We start from the raw sequence: 17,752 nt of genomic DNA on the forward strand, positions 1-17,752 counted from the left end.
CCGGCATGTCTCGCAAGAATAATCCGAATCTGCCACTGCAACCTCCGTCTATGCTGGGATGCCCTCCTCCGTAGTCGTGGGCGTCTGGAGCACCCAAGCTCAATTGCACGATCAATCAGTGTACCGCTGGTGTGGGCGGTATCCATGTCTTGCTGCTGCTATGGTCCATCTGGCGCAGTGATGGCTGGACTAAAGAAGTCTGTAATGTGCCTCTGAGTCTGGCTCTTTGTGCGCCTAAGCAGGCTATCTCTATATCTCCGCAGCTGAAGCAAGAACAATCCCAAACACCTCTGGTCCTGGTACCCCATGACTCTGGAAAGTGGTCCAAAACCCTCTCTGAATAAACAGTGGAAACGACCACGTATCTCATAGTATGCAGTACAATGGCATATATAATGCAGCTCTGTCTCTGGCTCCCCATGCCATACTCGACATATCCTGGCCTCAGCTGGTATACCTCTATATCGGCCAATCTCAATCTCAAGCTGGTGTGAGGATGTGCGAATCTGACGGCATGAGACAAGTGTACATCCATGTAACTGGGTCTGATCACAAAACCATCTGCCGTGAGCTGAAGAAAATGCTCTCTGTAGAAAGCCATCTTCGTGCCCAGCTCCTCAGTCGGCTGTATCCATGTCCTCCTAATGTCCAGCTGAACTAAATCCTGACGGACTGTCCGTGTGAGAGTGAGAGAGGGTGCCTCCAGAGAATACTGGAAGGGAGGCAATCTGTCCATGCTAAAACCATGTGCCTGGAACCAAGATGTCATCTGTCCATACCAACAAGCCGTGTCTCCCTGTAAAGCTAACTGTCGGGAGGACTCAAGGGCGAGGCGTGCATATTTGTCTCGGGGGAGATCCCACAAGCCATGTATGTAGGAGACTGATCTCGTAAGAGCCTCAATCACCAGAGGGGCAGCCGCCAGCTCTGCTCGAATAATCTCATGAGGTACCAAGGCCTTGGCTCTAATAATCCTAGCAATCATAGATACCAAAGGCCTCTCCATACCTCTCCACGCGCCTGCACTGTGATGGCCCGCTGAAGGTCCCCATATCTGCACTCCATAAAGCATAGCTGATGTCACTAGAGTGTCAAAAAGCCAAAGTTTCGTTCGAGGTTCCTGAAACTGAACCTGCGAACACATCCTCTCCAAACCACCTAGGGCTGCATGTGCTCTAGTCAATCTAGTCTCTGCTGCTCTCCTCATCGAAAACACTGGCCCACTGAAATACTACCCCAAGATATGTATATGCATCTGTATACTCCACAATCTCCTGCCCATATGATCGCGTTACCCACTGTGGCGTGGTGTTAAACACCATAACCTTGGTTTTGCCAAGGTTGACAGACAATCCACTATCATGTGCAAACTCATGTAAAGCATCCAGATGCATACCCTCAGGGGAGTCAGAGATCAACACAATATCATCAGCATATAACAATAGTGGGATCCATGTACCTACTAGCCGGGCTCCTCTGTCCCCCAATCTCTCAATGTAGTCAGAAGCCTCATCCACATACATACCAAACAATGAAGGAGATAATGGGCAACCTTGCTTCACTCCTATAGTGGAGTGAACCAAAGTAGAGACCCCCTCTGGGGTGCGTACCTGTCCTGCCAACTGATCTATATAAAGCCATAATCCCCCATATGAGCTCTGTGGGTACCCCCATCTCCTGTAATCGCCTCTTCAATCTGGCTCTGGGCACTGTATCAAATGCTTTGCGGAAGTCCACAAAGCTACAATAAATCCCTCGCCCATGCGACCTACCCTCCTCAATAATGGCCCGCAGAGTCAAGATGTGGTCAAGAGTAGAGAAACCTCTCCTGAACCCTGCCTATCCCTCTGCTTGAATGCCCTCTCTCTGCCCATCTACTCAACTGCTGCTCAAGAATGGATGCATACAATCGTGCTAGTGTGTGACCAATCATAATAGTGCGATAATTCCCTGGCTCCATAGGGTCCCCTGACTTGAAGATAGGCACGATGTTGGACATACTCCAAGTCTCGGGTAAGCCTTCACACATAGCACGATTGAACATCACTGCTAGAAGCTCTGCCAGCATGTCTCTCGCATGAATAAAGTGCTCAGCGACCAATCCATCATGCTCATATGCTCTCCCAGTCTTCATCCTATCAATGGCCTTCCTTACCATCTCTGCGGTAAAGAAAGTACATGTCTGTGGGCATGGTGCTAGCGGGTCAGGAAAAGGTGTCTGTCCAGGAACTGTATATAGAGATGCTGCATAACTACCCCAGACCTCTGTAGAAGTGATGGCCAAAGCAGGGGAGGACTCATGAAACAAACGCCAAGCCTCCCTCGAATCCTGGCTCAAGAACAGCTGGTATAATTCCTGCGCTAGCTGAGCAAGGAAGGCCCGCTTCTTCCTTCGCACAAGGCGCCGGAAGGCAATACGTGACTGTCGGTGAGTAGTGACTCCCAAAGCAACCTCCTGCTGCCGCCGTCGGGCTCTTGTCTCTCTGCACTCCTCATCATACCAGCTGTTCTGGGGCATACACCCAGAACGCTGTCTCTGTCCAGGCTGAGTATGTGGATATGCCTCTCTCGCTGCATCTTGTAAAGTCTCTGTCAGTATATGGGTCAGCTCCTCCAAAGGTCTCCCGTGTACAGACGTCTATAAATCCCATCTCTGTAGACAACATCAGTCTCTGAAGTAAAAGTATATTGAGTGTGATCTGCCCCTCGTGTCCTTTGAGCTGTGGTAAAGTGAAAAGAGATGGCCAATGTCAACAATGCATGATCCACTACTGCCCCAATGGGCCGAGATCCAAATGTGAAGTCCTCAATGCATGAAACAAAGCTCGGCATAGCCATAACATAATCCACTGTGCTAGCACCATGTCTATGTGGAAAGCAAGTAAATCCAACTGCTGACGGAAACCTCTGCTAGCCATTAAGTATGGCCAACCCATGTGCAGTCCCCATATCTACCAAATATCTCCCATACTCTGTGATCTCCACATCCTATGAGCGTCTGTCTAATCCCATATCCAGAGTGTCCAGCTCTCTCAGCATCTCCTCTGAGGTATCATAAAAGGCTGTCTGCTCGTCCGGGCATTAAAGTCCCCTAACAGGATGATGTCTCCATCCCTAGAGAACTCCCATATGTCATCATCTAGCACAGAGAAAGGAGACTGCCCTCTAGGTGCTGCATATGTCGATGTACTAGGAGCAAAATAGCATATGGCAATATACAGGAATCTGCCTATGTCGGCCCTCAGTCTCACCCACATATATCTGGCCTGATCATCTCTCCGAACGATGTGTAGAAGCGGTTGCAGCTCCTCCCTGAAAAGAAGTGCCACCCCCTTGATCCTCTACTACTGTGTACCGATCTCGTCCCTACTCTGCAAGCTGTCTCCCATCTGTATCCTGTCACCTGTGGCATCATCTGACCAGGGGCCTGGTGAGTCTCCGAGTAGAAGACTATATCTCTATCTCTAAAGGTGTCCTCAAAGGCACCCACATCACGTCTGAGGGATCCATTGCAGTTCCAGGCTGCGAGCTTTAATTTGGTCCCATAGGTCTTGCACCGTCATGTAGAGCGTCGCTCCACGATGACCACCCTCCCTTCTCTATAAAATGCTATCTTTCCCTTTTCTCTTGCCGCCCTAATCTCTGGCATGACTTCCTTCATATGTGCAAGCTGTGAAAGAGTAATATCGTCACCAAGAAAAATGCCTGTATTCTTTAAAGTGGGTCGCCTCTTCAAGAACTCCTCCTTCGCCTGAATAGAGGGGAAGCGAAGTATGAGAGCTCTTTCCTTTGATGTTTCCCCGTTGCCTCCGCTTTTTTTGCCCACTCTCCAGGATTTTGCGTGTGCCGGACTGTCAATCCCCATCAACACCATAAGCTCTTTCACCTCCTCTTCATTTTTATCCCCGTCTTTAAGACCGGTAATCCTCACATGCAAAGCACGTGTACGTCCTCGTTGTTCCTCTTCCAAAGTCATGTTAATGAATGTAAGTGTAGGGGTTGTTGTCTCCTTACCTTTACCCTTCTTGGGGACCTCTATCCACTTCTCCGCTTCATCCATCTTCCTTTGAGTCTTGGTGATGACTTCCACCCATGAGGAAGTCTTTGCTTCGTGTTGCTTCTCTTCTTCCTTAATTGCCCGTACTTGTTCCTTGATAACCTTGAGCTCTTCTATCATGGATGGCTGAATTTCACCTTCTTCAAGTCCACCATTTGCCTTAGCCTCTACAAGCTCCCTCTGAAGAGCTGAAATTACGCCTTTGAGCGTGTTGACTTCCCCGTGAAGGTCTTTGACTTCTACTATGAGGTCCTCCTCCTCCTCTTTCCACCGCTTACCCTCATTGAATACCATTTGGAGAAAGTTGGCTTTCTCCTTCCACCATCCCTCCATCTCCGCCTTCCATTCCTTCATCTCCTTTTCCACATTTGTTATCCTCTTGTTTGTGACCATAAAGGTCGCCTTCGTCGGGTTGCGCAAGGGGGAAGCCATGGAAGAAGCGAGAGAGAGAGAGAGAGAGAGAGAGAGAGAGAGAGAGAGAGAGAGAGATTGCAGATCTGAAATTCAGAAAGTGCAGCCAAACCCTAAAACGCAGCTAGAAACCTAAATGGCAGCATGGGCAGAGAGAGAGAGAGAGATGGAGGGGTCAAAAAGCGGAGTGCAGGCAGGCAAGAAGGCGCACAGGCGGGGAGGAGGGGAGGGAGAGATGTGGGCAAAGTGGGGGGGGCGCAGGCAGGCAGCAGGAGGGAGGGGCGAAGGGCAGGCAGCGGGAGGGAGAGCGAATGGGGGGGCGCAGGCGGGCACCGGGGAGGGGGGGGGGCGCAAGCAGGCAGCGGGAGAGAGAGCGAAGGGGGACGAGGCAGGCAGCCGGAGAGGGGGGGGGGGCGGTGCAGCGGGAGAGAGAGCGAAGGGGGCAGCGGGAGGGGGGGTGCAGCGGGAGAGAGGGCGAAGGGGGGTGAAGGGGGGCGAGGCAGGCAGCGGGAGGGGTGGGCGCAGAGAGAGAGAGAGAGAGAGAGAGTCGTATTAACGTCCGCGGAATGCCTTGAAGGCATATGGGACCAAAAGACATGACATCACAATCATTACAATCCACTTCGGGGTGCACTTCGGCGCAAGTGCGCACAAGCGTGAACATTGAAAATAAAAATAAAAAGTTAAGGGTCAACTACCATGTGTAATATGAAATGCTTGTGGTACGTAGGAGAGAGCCAGTTAGTGGGGTTTTGTTTTTGAGCTGCATAGGTGTAATCTCATCTGCGAGCCACAGCTTGGTTGGAGTGCCTTGGATTGTCGCAAAACCTTGATCTTGTCCTCCTTGGTTTCATAGCATAGGACGGCCTGTCCCCCTTTCGGGATAATGAGATATGGATTGCCTATGTCGATGGAGGGGAGAACCCTGCTGTCCCATCCAGTTCCATGGGTTAGCCAACCTCCCAACCACTGTAGTGATGGGATGCAATTAGGAATTTGGTTAGGTTTTGTCCCGGGTACCAGGGAAAAGAGTTCCCAGGCCCCCTAGCCGGAAGTTCATGCAAACTTAAAACTAGTCACACCACTTACGCACCCAATATGAAATTGCCTTTTTCTCAGCATCAGCTAACTTTAAACAATTCTTTAATGAAACCATTATGTCACTGATCACTATCCTCAAAATCTCTAGTTAAATCCATATTTCCAATCATTCACTCATCGGTGTACTTATGGCATCATTGGCAACCAGAACGCTCACCACCTGTTCACTCAGGGGCCTTTTCAATAGTTCCTAGCTCATAGTACCCGACAATATTTTCACATATAAAAATCAAGATGGAATCCTTGTTGAAGATCAGCAAGATCAATCAACAGATCCATATAAGAGAGCCATGGACTCATCCGTTGAGGACCAGCAAGGTCTATCAACCAGATCCATGCCCGGTTTCAGAAAACAACTGTTACTCCTTGTTCCAATATCTTTCACGACGCATGTGTGGGTATCTTCGGCGACCCAGAGCCCGAGCACCGTATGGTCAACACCCTCTAGGATCCTTCTCAGGTGACCTAGCGCTTCACTCTTCCTTGGTCCCTCATCCACCGTACCGGAAGCTTACCATTTAAATCGAACCGAGGCTGGTCAAGACCTCGGTCGACCTTGCTACGCGAGACATCCTCCGTTGACTCTCCGTCAGCAGTTGTAACTTTATCAGTTAGGTCTCCATGATCTTAATCCATAAGATGGTCAAAATGCTTCCCCAGCATTCTTGACATAAAACAGTCATTTACAAACAGTCACAAAATACAGTTTCTATATCGAACTCTCGTCTTTCCACATTATCCCTCCTCAGTCCACATTACTTATTCCACATTCCATTCAATGTGTACTCATTCTCATCCATTCACTCATATCGACGACACATTATTTCACATACACATTCACATTCATTATTCTACATACATGTCCATGTTCGTACATCCACATCATAGATCCAATCCCATATCCGCATTCATACATACACATCCATATCCACATCCACATCATAGATCCAATCCCATATCCGCATTCATACATACACATCCATATCCACATCCATACATCCACATCCACATCCACATCCACATCTACATGCATACATCCATTTTCACATTCTCATTCATACATCCACATTCACATACATACATCCACATCCGTATCTACATCCATACATCCACATTCACATCCACATTCACATTCACATCCACACATCCACATCTACATACATACATCCATTTTCACATCCTTATTCATACATCCACATCCACATACATACATACATCCACATCCACATCCATACATCCATACATACACATCCACATTCACATTCACATCCATATCTACATTCATACATCCACATCATATTCATTCTCGCCCTATCACAACCCATATACATCTTATCCCATCAGATACACTTTTTACCTCATCCCATACACATCTGATCACATCCTAACTCATCTTAGCACATCCTATCACATCTCATACACCTCTTATGATATCCTATCACATCTCATACACATCTTATCACATCCTATCACATCTCATACACCTCTTATCATATCCTATCACTTTCCATACGCATCTTATCACATCTTATCATATCTCATACACCTCTTATCACATCCTATCACTTCCCAAACGCATCTTATCACATCTTATCGCATCTCATACACCTCTTATCACATCCTATCACTTTCCATACGCATCTTATCACATCTCATATACCTCTTATCACATTCTAATATCTATTTATAGAATACAAGAGAATTTTTATATTTGATATAAGATTTCTTTACGCATCTATTTATGTATAAATTCCATTTAAGGAGACTAACACTTTCGAAATAAAAATCAATCTTTTATGCATCTTTCTATGCATAAATTCATTTTAAATGAGAATGACACTTTTGGATTAAAATAAATTCTTTATGCATCTTTCCATGCATGAATCTAATTTAGTAGGAATTACACTTTTAGAATAAAAGAATTTCTCTTATGCATCTAATTTATGCATAAAATCCATTTATGATGAAAATCACACTTTTAGTATAAAAAAAATATCTTTTATGCATACCTCTATGCATGAAATCCAAATATGATAAAAGTAACACTTTTACATTAAAATAATAATCTTTTATGCATACCTCTATGCATAAAATCCAAATATGATAAAAGTAACACATTTACATTAATATAATAATCTTTTATGCATACCTCTATGCATGAAATCTAAATATGATAAAAGTAACACTTTTACATTAAAATAATAATCTTTTATGCATACCTCTATGCATGAAATCCAAATATGATAAAAGTAACACTTTTACATTAATATAATAATCTTTTATGCATACCTCTATGCATGAAATTCAAATATGATAAAAGTAACACTTTTACATTAATATAATAATCTTTTATGCATATCTCTATGCATGAAATCCAAATATGATAAAAGTAACACTTTTATATTAAAATAATAATCTTTTATGCATACCTCTATGCATGAAATCCAAATATGATAAAAGTAACACTTTTACATTAATATAATAATCTTTTATGCATACCTCTGAATGAAATCCAAATATGATAAAAGTAACACTTTTACATTAAAATAATAATCTTTTATGCATACCTCTATGCATGAAATTCAATTATGATAAAAATAACACTTTTACATTAAAATAATAATCTTTTATGCATACCTCTATGCATGAAATCCAAATATGATAAAAGTAACACTTTTACATTGATATAATTATCTTTTATGCATACCTCTATGCATGAAATCCAAATATGATAAAAAAAACACTTTTACATTAAAATAATAATCTTTTATGCATACCTCTATGTTTGAAATCCAAATATGATAAAAGTAACACTTTTACATTAAAATAATAATCTTTTATGCATACCTCTATGCATGAAATCCAATTATGATAAAAGTAACACTTTTACATTAAAATAATAATCTTTTATGCATACCTCTATGCATGAAATTCAAATATGATAAAAGTAACACTTTTACATTAAAATAATAATCTTTTATGCATACCTCTATGCATGAAATATAATTATGATAAAAGTAACACTTTTACATTAAAATAATAATCTTTTATGCATACCTTTATGCATGAAAATCAATTATGCATAATATAAAAATCAAGTTTTCTATGATTACAATGAAATTCTTTCAATTAATCTAGGATGATAATTCTTAGAATATGGTAGGAAGTCCTCCTCTTTTCATACTTTGAATGAATTTATTTTATGTGTAATTTTTACAAAAATTTTGTCATAGCTCCGCTGCTATGACTGATAAATCTCAATTATTTTAAAATATAAAGCTTATCATTAAGAAAATGATTAGAATGATCCCTAATTGGATCATTAATCATAATGGATTGAATCATCAATATTCATGAAATACATAAACTAAAAGCATAGAAAAAAGCCATTAAATTGACCTCAAGCATAGATTAATCTTAGATTAAGGAAAAGCTTTATGAAAAGCTTCAATTGGATTGAGAATAGGTCATGAGTATGACCATTTCTTGAGTGAGAGAGAGAAATTACATAAAAACCATTAGAATTAAGCATAAATGAAAATTTATGTAATTCTTTACTATCTTTCATCAATTAAACACAATAGCATTTCTCAATATATGTAATTCTTTACTACCATTCATCAATTAACTTCAATAGCATTCAAAAACCATTCCAATTAAGCTTCTCAAGCTTGAGAGGGGTTGAGAAGAGAGAAGCATTGAGAAATTATAGAAAAGATCAAAATTCACCATTTACTTTACAAATTGCTTGATTCTTTGTTCACGGTAGAGGCCCCCAACCAATCAATTGGTTTAGTATGTTGATGGAGCCACCAATGGAGATTGAAGAAAGAGGGAAGCTCCAATTTCATCAATTTGGAGAGAATTTTAGAGAATAGTAAAAATTAGCATTATTTCAGCATAATTCTAATATAGTAAAATTCTCCTATTTTTTTCAAAGGACTCATGTTCTATTTATAGGAGAGGGAAGCTCTAACCAAAGCTAACTGAATTCTAGAATTTTTCAAATTCAGTTTGGTTGAATTTGGACTAGATTTGGATCTAGGTTGGTTTCTTTTTGATTCGGTTTGGTTCCATTTTGATTTGGTTTGATTCAAGAGAGAGGAGAGATAAAAATATCACATTATTTTTTAGTTTAAAACTCATTCAAGCATGTGAAATATGCACCTCCTTTAATGGACTCCCCTTCCTTACATATGTGTCAAAATGGAATTATTATACCCAAAATGGAATTATTATTACATATGTACATTGTCAACTCTTCATCTTATGTGAGTATTTACTCATTTTTGGATACCCAAAATATCTCATATTTTTTATATTACTTATAGTTTCTTACTAATAAACCTTGTACATAGTCAACTCTTCATCTTATGTGAGCATTTACTCATTTTTGGATAATTTCTTTTACAAATTGGATTTATCTCCTCCCCACACATGGATTAATCTTATTGGCCCATAGGAACCTTAATTGGATCATAATCCAAAAATTTCTGAAAATCTAGACTCTTAGGCTAAGGTCCTTTATACCCATTTTTAATTTATTCCAATTGCACATTGGAAAGTTCTTTTTGAATTTCTGTTTCAGGAAAATTCATTTTAATAATATGAGAAATTTTTCTATCTAAAAATATTCAAAATCTGAATATTCTCTCTCTAGAATATTTTCTCTCTCTAGATTAAAACAGTTAGAAATAAGATCTTTTATATTTCTGAAGAGGGGATTGATTACAGGGGAAGATGTTGGATATCTTAAGAGGCTGGGGAGGAATCTTACACAAAGCCGGAGATCCCATAAGGTAGTCCACGGTGCTAGTACCTCCTGAGTGAGGGAAGGAGTTGAGGGCGCCGGAGGAGGGCCATCGGGACATCCCGTTATAGATAACGAGACCATGTGCAGCTCCCAGCTCTAAAAAATATCTCCCATACACTGCGACCTCCTCACGGTCTTGTGATTGTCGCTCTGCAGCCTTGTGTCAGTGATGTCCAGCTCATGTAGTCTGATAGGGTCGTCTAGATCGAGTAGTGGGACCTGCTGACTTTCCATCCTGGCGTTGAAATCCCCGAGCAAGAGGATATCCCCCAGCTGTGAAAACTCCATGATATCCCCATATAATGGTAAGTACGGTGATTGGCCATGCTGTGCGGCGTAAGGGGAGTGGCATGGTGTAAAATAACACACAGCAATGTGGATGACTCTGACACTACTAAGCTGTAGCCGCACCCAAAGATACCGTGCATCCTCGTCCTTCCGAACGATGCTGAAAATCTGTTGGAGATGGGATCTAAAAAGGACAGCTACGCCCCTAGAGCCACGTACTACTCCTGATGTGCGGGTCTTGCCTCAAAAAGCTGACTCCCACTCATACCCGGCGATGTATGGTAAGCCCCTCTCAGGGCTTTGATGAGTCTCTGTATAAAAAATGGCATCCCTGCCTGTGAGAATCTCGCTCAAGTCTCTTGGATTCGACCACAGCATGCCATTGCAGTTCCATACTGCCAACCTCAGGTGTTTGGTCTCATAAACGTCCCTATTTGAGACGGTGCTCAGTGATAATGACCCTACCATCTCTGCAGATAGCCCGCTTGCCTACTCTGCGGGCCTCATGAACAGTCACCATCGCCTCACACCGGTGTGCTACCTGTGTTGGAGTGAGATCATCTCCCATGTACACCTGTGCGCCCTGGAGGGCAGCCCGCCTGTCTAAGAAGGCCTGTCTACTGGTGGCATCAGGGAATCTAATGATGAGGGGCCGCTCTTGTGTCATATCCTTGCCTTCCCTCCATGTATCTGCAAAGGGGGGGGGGTGTCGGGGTCCCGTCTTCAAAAGGCCAAAGTGACCTATGAGACCAAAATAATTACATCGTCCATGTGATACAATGTCTGAGTTACATAAAAAATGGAAATGCTAGGAACTAAAAATGAAAAGCTAAAGTTGGTACTAGAACTAAGAGCGTATAGCCTTCTACCGTATATCCCTCATCGGGAGCTGCTGCATGGTGCTCAGGGTGCTGGGATTGAGTTGGCGAGAGAAGGTCCTCCTATGGTGGGAGATGATGGCCACGATGTGCCTGAAGTATCGGGGTCGTGGGTGAGGCTCTGGTGGGTGAGGGTGTCATGCTCTGCAAAGCTCAGTGGCTCTGTCTAATCGCACTTCTCTCGATCGGGCTCGAACTACTGCCACCTGGGGGCTGCTTTGTAGAGGTCTCTGCATGGGATCCAGATGGAGGGGGAACTGCTCTAAAAGTCTTTGCCCGGAAGAAGTCTGTAAGTGCCCTCTGCCTTGTTCCCCTCGTTGCTGTTGGCTTGTGGTGTAGTAGGGACTCTCTGTCTGCGGAGCTCCAAGAGGAAGAGTCCTAGGCATCTCTGATCATGGTAGTCCATGACCCTAGAAAGTGGACCAAATCCATCACAGAAGAGACAGCAGAATCCCCCCCCCCCCCCCCCCCCCCCCGATCTCGTAGTATACCGGCACCTACATATGTAATGCTCCTCTGTCTCAGCCTGTGTGTGACACAACTCACATATCTGATCTGCTGGTGCAATCCTCACTGGTCCATATTTGTTTGTCTCTATCCGCAAGTGATGGGAGGATGTACGGATCTGGCACACCTCACTTAAAAAGATAGGTGTGTATGCATGTATCTCGGCCGTGTGATGAAGCCATCCTCTGTCAAGTGAAGCATGTGGTCACGGTAGAAGCTCATTTTCGTCCCAAATGGTTGTGGGGGTGGCCTCCAAGGACTTTGAGTATCAAGCCTGATGATATCCTGCCGGATCACTCTGGCCTCTTTATACTGAAATGGCAGCAAAGCATCCACCTGGATGCCATGAAGTCCAAACCATGTAACCACCTGTGCATACCAATACTCCTAGGCTAGCTGTCTAGAGGACACAAAAGTTAAGTGAGGGTATTTGTGTAGATGGAGGTCCCATAATCTTTATAGGAAATTGGAATGTCACTGTCTGGAACAGGGCCTCTATGACCATCGGTGGGGCTCCCATCGCAGCCTGTACAATCTCATGTGGCACAGATGGCTTCATCCTGATCATCCGTGAGATCATCATCACAAGAGGTGTCTCCATATGTCCCCATCCATCATATACATCCACAGCCTCTAGGCATGTGGACTCCTCCTCACCCTCCATTTCTGTTTCTATGAGCTATTAGTGTAGGAGTGGCCAATGTGTCAAATAGCCATAGCTTTGCTCTAGGTTCTTGGAATTGTACATGAGCACACTTCTCTAATGATCCCAAGGCTGCATACCCTCGTGTCAAGAGAGAGAGAGAGAGAGAGAGAGAGAGAGAGAGAGAGAGAGAGAGAGCTTCTATAATCATTCTTTCTAATCATTATGTTTATTTGTTTTTCTTTTTTTTTTTTATTTGCATTTTTATTTGGGGTAGAATGATTTTTACCTTTTTGTTGTGTGTCCAGCCGGAAAAAATTTAGCGAGAAGCAAGCTGAGCAGTGGTGGGCTGAGAATCGCGTTCAAGTATATGAACAATACAATGTTCGGGGCCTGAACAGTATTGTTTGATCCAATGCTTCACCACCTTATCCCCCCGCCCCGCCCCCCACAAACACCCCCCCCCCCCCCCCGCCCCCCGCGGCCCCCTCCTCCCAGATGAGTAGTTTCTTCCAATCATGGCATACAACGAATGGAGCTCATAGAAGATGGGAATGGTTCTGCTGACTGCCACTAAGGAAGTTGGATGCACTGGCTGCTGATGCTAATGTAAGTTTGGCTCAAGCAGCTGGATTTGCAGTGGTCTCATTATGGTATAGAAACGTAAAGTTGGTGCTAGCATGTGCCTCAGACTTGTGACTGCGTAAAGGTAGTTTGATGGGACTGTCGTATCGGCACGCTGTACATGATTGTACTGATTTTATTTGATTCATTCCTAGATTTGTGGAGGAGCATCATATGCAAGACTCAACAGAGTTTCACAATGACCTGTATTGGTGAAGGCTGGCCACGTGGCCTGTGGTCCCAAATGTGTACAATATAAATGAAGCAATAAGGAGGGCCCAAAGAAAAGTTAGTTTAAGATTTCAATCTGAATAATAAAACATGCGATTGACTCTGCAAAACTCTGGTCCCAAATGTGTACAATATAAATGAAGCAATAAAAAGGAGGGTCCAAAGAATTGTTAGTTTAAGATTTCAATCTGAATAAAAAAAACATGCAGTTGACTCTGCAAAACTCTCTCTCATTCATAAACCAGTGTGCTAGCTGATCTAAACCATCAAGGTGTGACTGGAGCGTAAGCCATGGTCAAGTGAAGATTTTCCCTAGCAAGGTAACAGAAGGGCTAAGACCAGGTAGGAAATGGTAATGGTGGCTTGGGTATTGCAGGAGGCGTAGTATCTGGCAGTGGACTTCGAGAGGACTAAATAACTACTCACGGAGAACCTACACCTAGTCCCATTCCGTGCACTTTGGTGCCACTACATGTATCACATGGTCTGCTGGCTGGGCTATGACAGAAAAAGCCTCATCATCTCTCTATCTGTGCGGGCGTGCAGAGAACCTAGAAGTAGATGTTATCCCATTCCATGCACTTGGGTGCCACTAGATGGATTACATGGTCTGCTGGCTGGGCTATGACAGCAAAAAACTCAAGCGTGCGCAAGAGAGATCCTTACATATCTCTTCCAGAGTGGGACAGAGCTAGGTGGAAAGGAGGAAACATGGGTAGCGTAGCATATATAACGTACTCAGGGAGAGGGTTTCAGCTGTGCCATTTTGAGGCAACTACTTGCATTTAGACATCTGTGAACAACAAGCATGATGCTGCACGAGAGGCCTAATGCTCAATAATGTACACCATTGACTGCGGCAAGAGAGATCCTTACATATCTCTTCCAGAGTGGGGACAGAGCTAGGTGGAAAGGAGGAAACATGGGTAGCATAGCATACATAATGTACTCAGGGAGAGGGTTTCAGTTGCCATCTTGAGGCAACTACTTGCATTTAGACATCTGTGAACAACAAGCATGATGCTGCACGAGAGGCCTAATGCTCAATAATGTACACCATTGACTGTGGCATTGGATGTAGAGATGGATTCCTCCTCTAGTCTCCAGGTCAAAGGGCCATTTTTAACCTTATGTCTGTAGAAAACCCCCCCGAAAATTGTGTATATTTATTCAAATTGTTGAATGCTTTACAAATGAGAGATTAAAAACTAGCACAACTGAGTACCCTGTCTAACATGGTCGAGTTATCATGTGAACGTTAGGAACGATTCGTAGTAGCCGAGATGGCACATGCTGGCAGTGGCAGCAGAGGTGCGGTAGGACATGGTTGAGTTATCAAAACACATGAGCTCTCTCTATTTATATTGAGAAGTCGGTTGAGTGATATCTTGTAGAAGATGGATGATGGAAGGGATGGTAACTTATCAAATTACGTTCAGTTTCAGTGGCTCAAGTTGGTCGGTGTTGATGTTACATGGGTGTTGAGTTACATGCTTTGAATGACACATCAGACGATGCACAAGTGAAGATCCGCAGCCAATGGGAACTTTGTGGCAATTGATGAGAGTTTGATGGGAGATCTTGAATGCGCTTCAACTATATGAAGGCTTTCACTACAAGTCTTTGATGATGATGATAACTTGTGGTGTTGGATAACACCAGGAGTCATTGGCGCATGGGCTGGCATACCTAAAGGACGCTAGTGGCCTTGATAAAATTCTACCTACTAAGAGTTCGTATAGCACCACACCATGGGGCTTCAGAAACTCTAAACACTTGCAGGCATATCGCTTCCCTTTTGACAGTTGACCATACAAAATTAGGGGAGCAGGCCATGCCAGTGCAACCCAGGCCTAGCAAGCAAAGCCTACCTACTCCCCTTGTGAGAGTGGTGCTAATCGATATCGGATTGCCGTCCCTCACGTGAATGAGGTGTCGGAATAATGTTGCCGGGCTTCTAACAAACATGGTTTTTTGGAAGCTATGTAAATCTGAAACCAAGCTGCCCTCATACTTTTGGTATCGGAGTTGCTTCTACAGATGGGGTGGAGCTCTAGGATTTCTCACCTTCTCCACTGTCTTGACAAAGCTTGGACCGGGATTCTTTATCCCTTCCTCCTTGGACGTTTCAGCACTAGTAGAGGCTGACGTGACTCCACCGACGTTGTCCTCACCTTAGGGGGAAAACAAGGAAGCGGTGACGTGGTCACTACAAGCAAGGCCCCATAGAATCCATGCAAGCCGCCAAGATACACGCAAGCAAAAGCAGCAAGCCCTCGGCGGTAGATCCAACTCATCCAAGGGACCTTGGTTTCACGTTGGAAGATGGGCAATCCTTGCTGTGTTGATCGATACTCCTCGTAAATATGATGTAAGCACGTCTCAACAAAACATCAAGTACGGGCATTTTGATGGCAACAAACTAAGTCTTGTACAATAAGCAAATCATACCAAGAAGGGGTTCGTTAACATAGTTTCGTTCATTTGATTTACCGTAAAGCACTTTGTCATCTTACCAACACGAACGGACACTTATCTTTTGTAAGACGGGGTTGTTGGAACATATAAATTAGTCTTACCAATCACTTATCATTGCCAAATAGGGAAAGTCTACTACTTGGTATACATAGTTGCTTAAAATTAGTAATAGAAGTAGAACTATTTTTAAGTTTGGTTGGCCTAGTGTGAAAGCTAGTCATATTTCTATATGAGTCATTTTTGACAATAAGCAAGAGTAATCATTCCCTTGCAATAGTTTTCTTATCAGCTCTTCTTCTCTCTTCTTGCTTTTTTGTATGCTTTTGAATTCATGTTATCTAGATGGATGCGTGCTTAAATAGATTTGATTTGTAGGTTTTCCACTTCAAGTACCTTCTTCTTTCTCTACTTTTTGTGAGAGAGAACTAGCGTGAAGAACCATCTCTTTCTACCTCCATCTAGGAATAGATAACACTCGCTTCACCCCTTTGGTAAGGAACATTCCAATGTGAAAACGAAGTGAGGACACGACTGACGAGCTAGCACATCCACATTGGAAACTCGTATATTGTGGGTTTAAGGCAAAAACCCAACGGCACATGCTTCGGCAAGGCTAAGATAAGCTTGTTGGGGACTAGCCTAGGGATTAGCTCTATTAGAAGGTCACACTCAGTAAAACATACGATCTTGGAGCAGTGGATGTGTTTATTTGTATGTTTGATTTCTATTTGAAGTTTATTTTGTATTAGGGCAATCTATATTCATCTATTGGCAGCCTAAGGATTAGCTTCATTTTTTCATCCATTCCAAGCTATGGTGATTATCTAATATTGCCCGGTGTTAATTAGAAGGTCACACTCTAAAAAACATACGATTTTGGAGCATTGGATGTGTTTGTTTGTGTGTTTGATTTCCTTCTGAACTTTATTTTGCATTAGGGCCATCTATGTTCATCTATTGGTATGACAAAACCTTGAGTTTTTGGTGATTTACATAAAATTGGAGCTTAAGAGGCTTAGATTTCATTGCTTTGATCCAAGAATTAGTTGAGCAATTATGATTAGAAGTGAAATCCACTCTGAAAACATGAGCATTGAGCTCCATTAGGTTGAATTAGAGTGAAATTATCAATTTTGGTACATGTATTTCATAATTTTCACTCGTGGTCAACCCTGTTTGACTTTTTGCCTTTTCTTGCTTTTTTGACCAAGAATGGTGCTTTTTCTTAATCAAACCTTATGGACCCTGTCCCCATGTCTTGTTCCACCTGTCTGGTGTCCGGGCATGAATTTCATCACGTGAAAAGAGCTAGGAGGACCAAATAGTTACAGCCTCACTATGGCAGAGAGGCTCGAGGGTGCAATATGTGGGCAACCTTGTGGATTGGTCTATGGAACCAATCCCACCGGTCGTTCCAAACTCGTTGAATGTCCTCAACCCTAAAAATTAGCCATGAATGATCAAAGCTCTTAACTAAAGCTTACAATACAAGTTACAACAAGAAGGCAACTAGTTGGAAGTTCAATACCTCTCATCTATCAAGAGAGTGCATTGGTTAAGAGACTCTCCAATCCGGTCCATGAACTCGTACAAGAGTCCAAGAGTGTTGCCCTCCATGTTAGTGATGCGAAGAACACTATATATTGGTTGAAGAGCGCTCACTAAAGCCTCTGCCTCCTTCCACCAATCTTCTTGCATCACTCTGCGTGCTAAATCAACTG

The 17,752-nt window shown here is 43.3% G+C and overlaps 1 protein-coding gene across 2 annotated transcripts in view; it reads left to right on the plus strand.

The window, feature by feature from the left end:
- The window catches only part of LOC147615603 (PH, RCC1 and FYVE domains-containing protein 1-like), a 60,352-nt gene extending 46,724 nt beyond the window's left edge, over positions 1–13,628 (plus strand). For both annotated transcript variants that reach the window (XM_086778106.1, XM_086778107.1), the window contains exon 9: positions 13,007–13,628. In XM_086778106.1, coding sequence (XP_086634232.1) covers positions 13,007–13,109 — 103 coding nt within the window. In that variant the 3' untranslated portion in view covers positions 13,110–13,628. The remainder of the gene's footprint in view (positions 1–13,006) is intronic.
- The last annotated feature ends 4,124 nt before the right edge of the window (positions 13,629–17,752 follow it).

This window comes from Cibotium barometz, chromosome 39 (genome assembly GCF_041138505.1).
Source record: "Cibotium barometz isolate CiBa-2024 chromosome 39, ASM4113850v1, whole genome shotgun sequence".
In the NCBI taxonomy this organism is placed as follows: domain Eukaryota; kingdom Viridiplantae; phylum Streptophyta; class Polypodiopsida; order Cyatheales; family Cibotiaceae; genus Cibotium; species Cibotium barometz.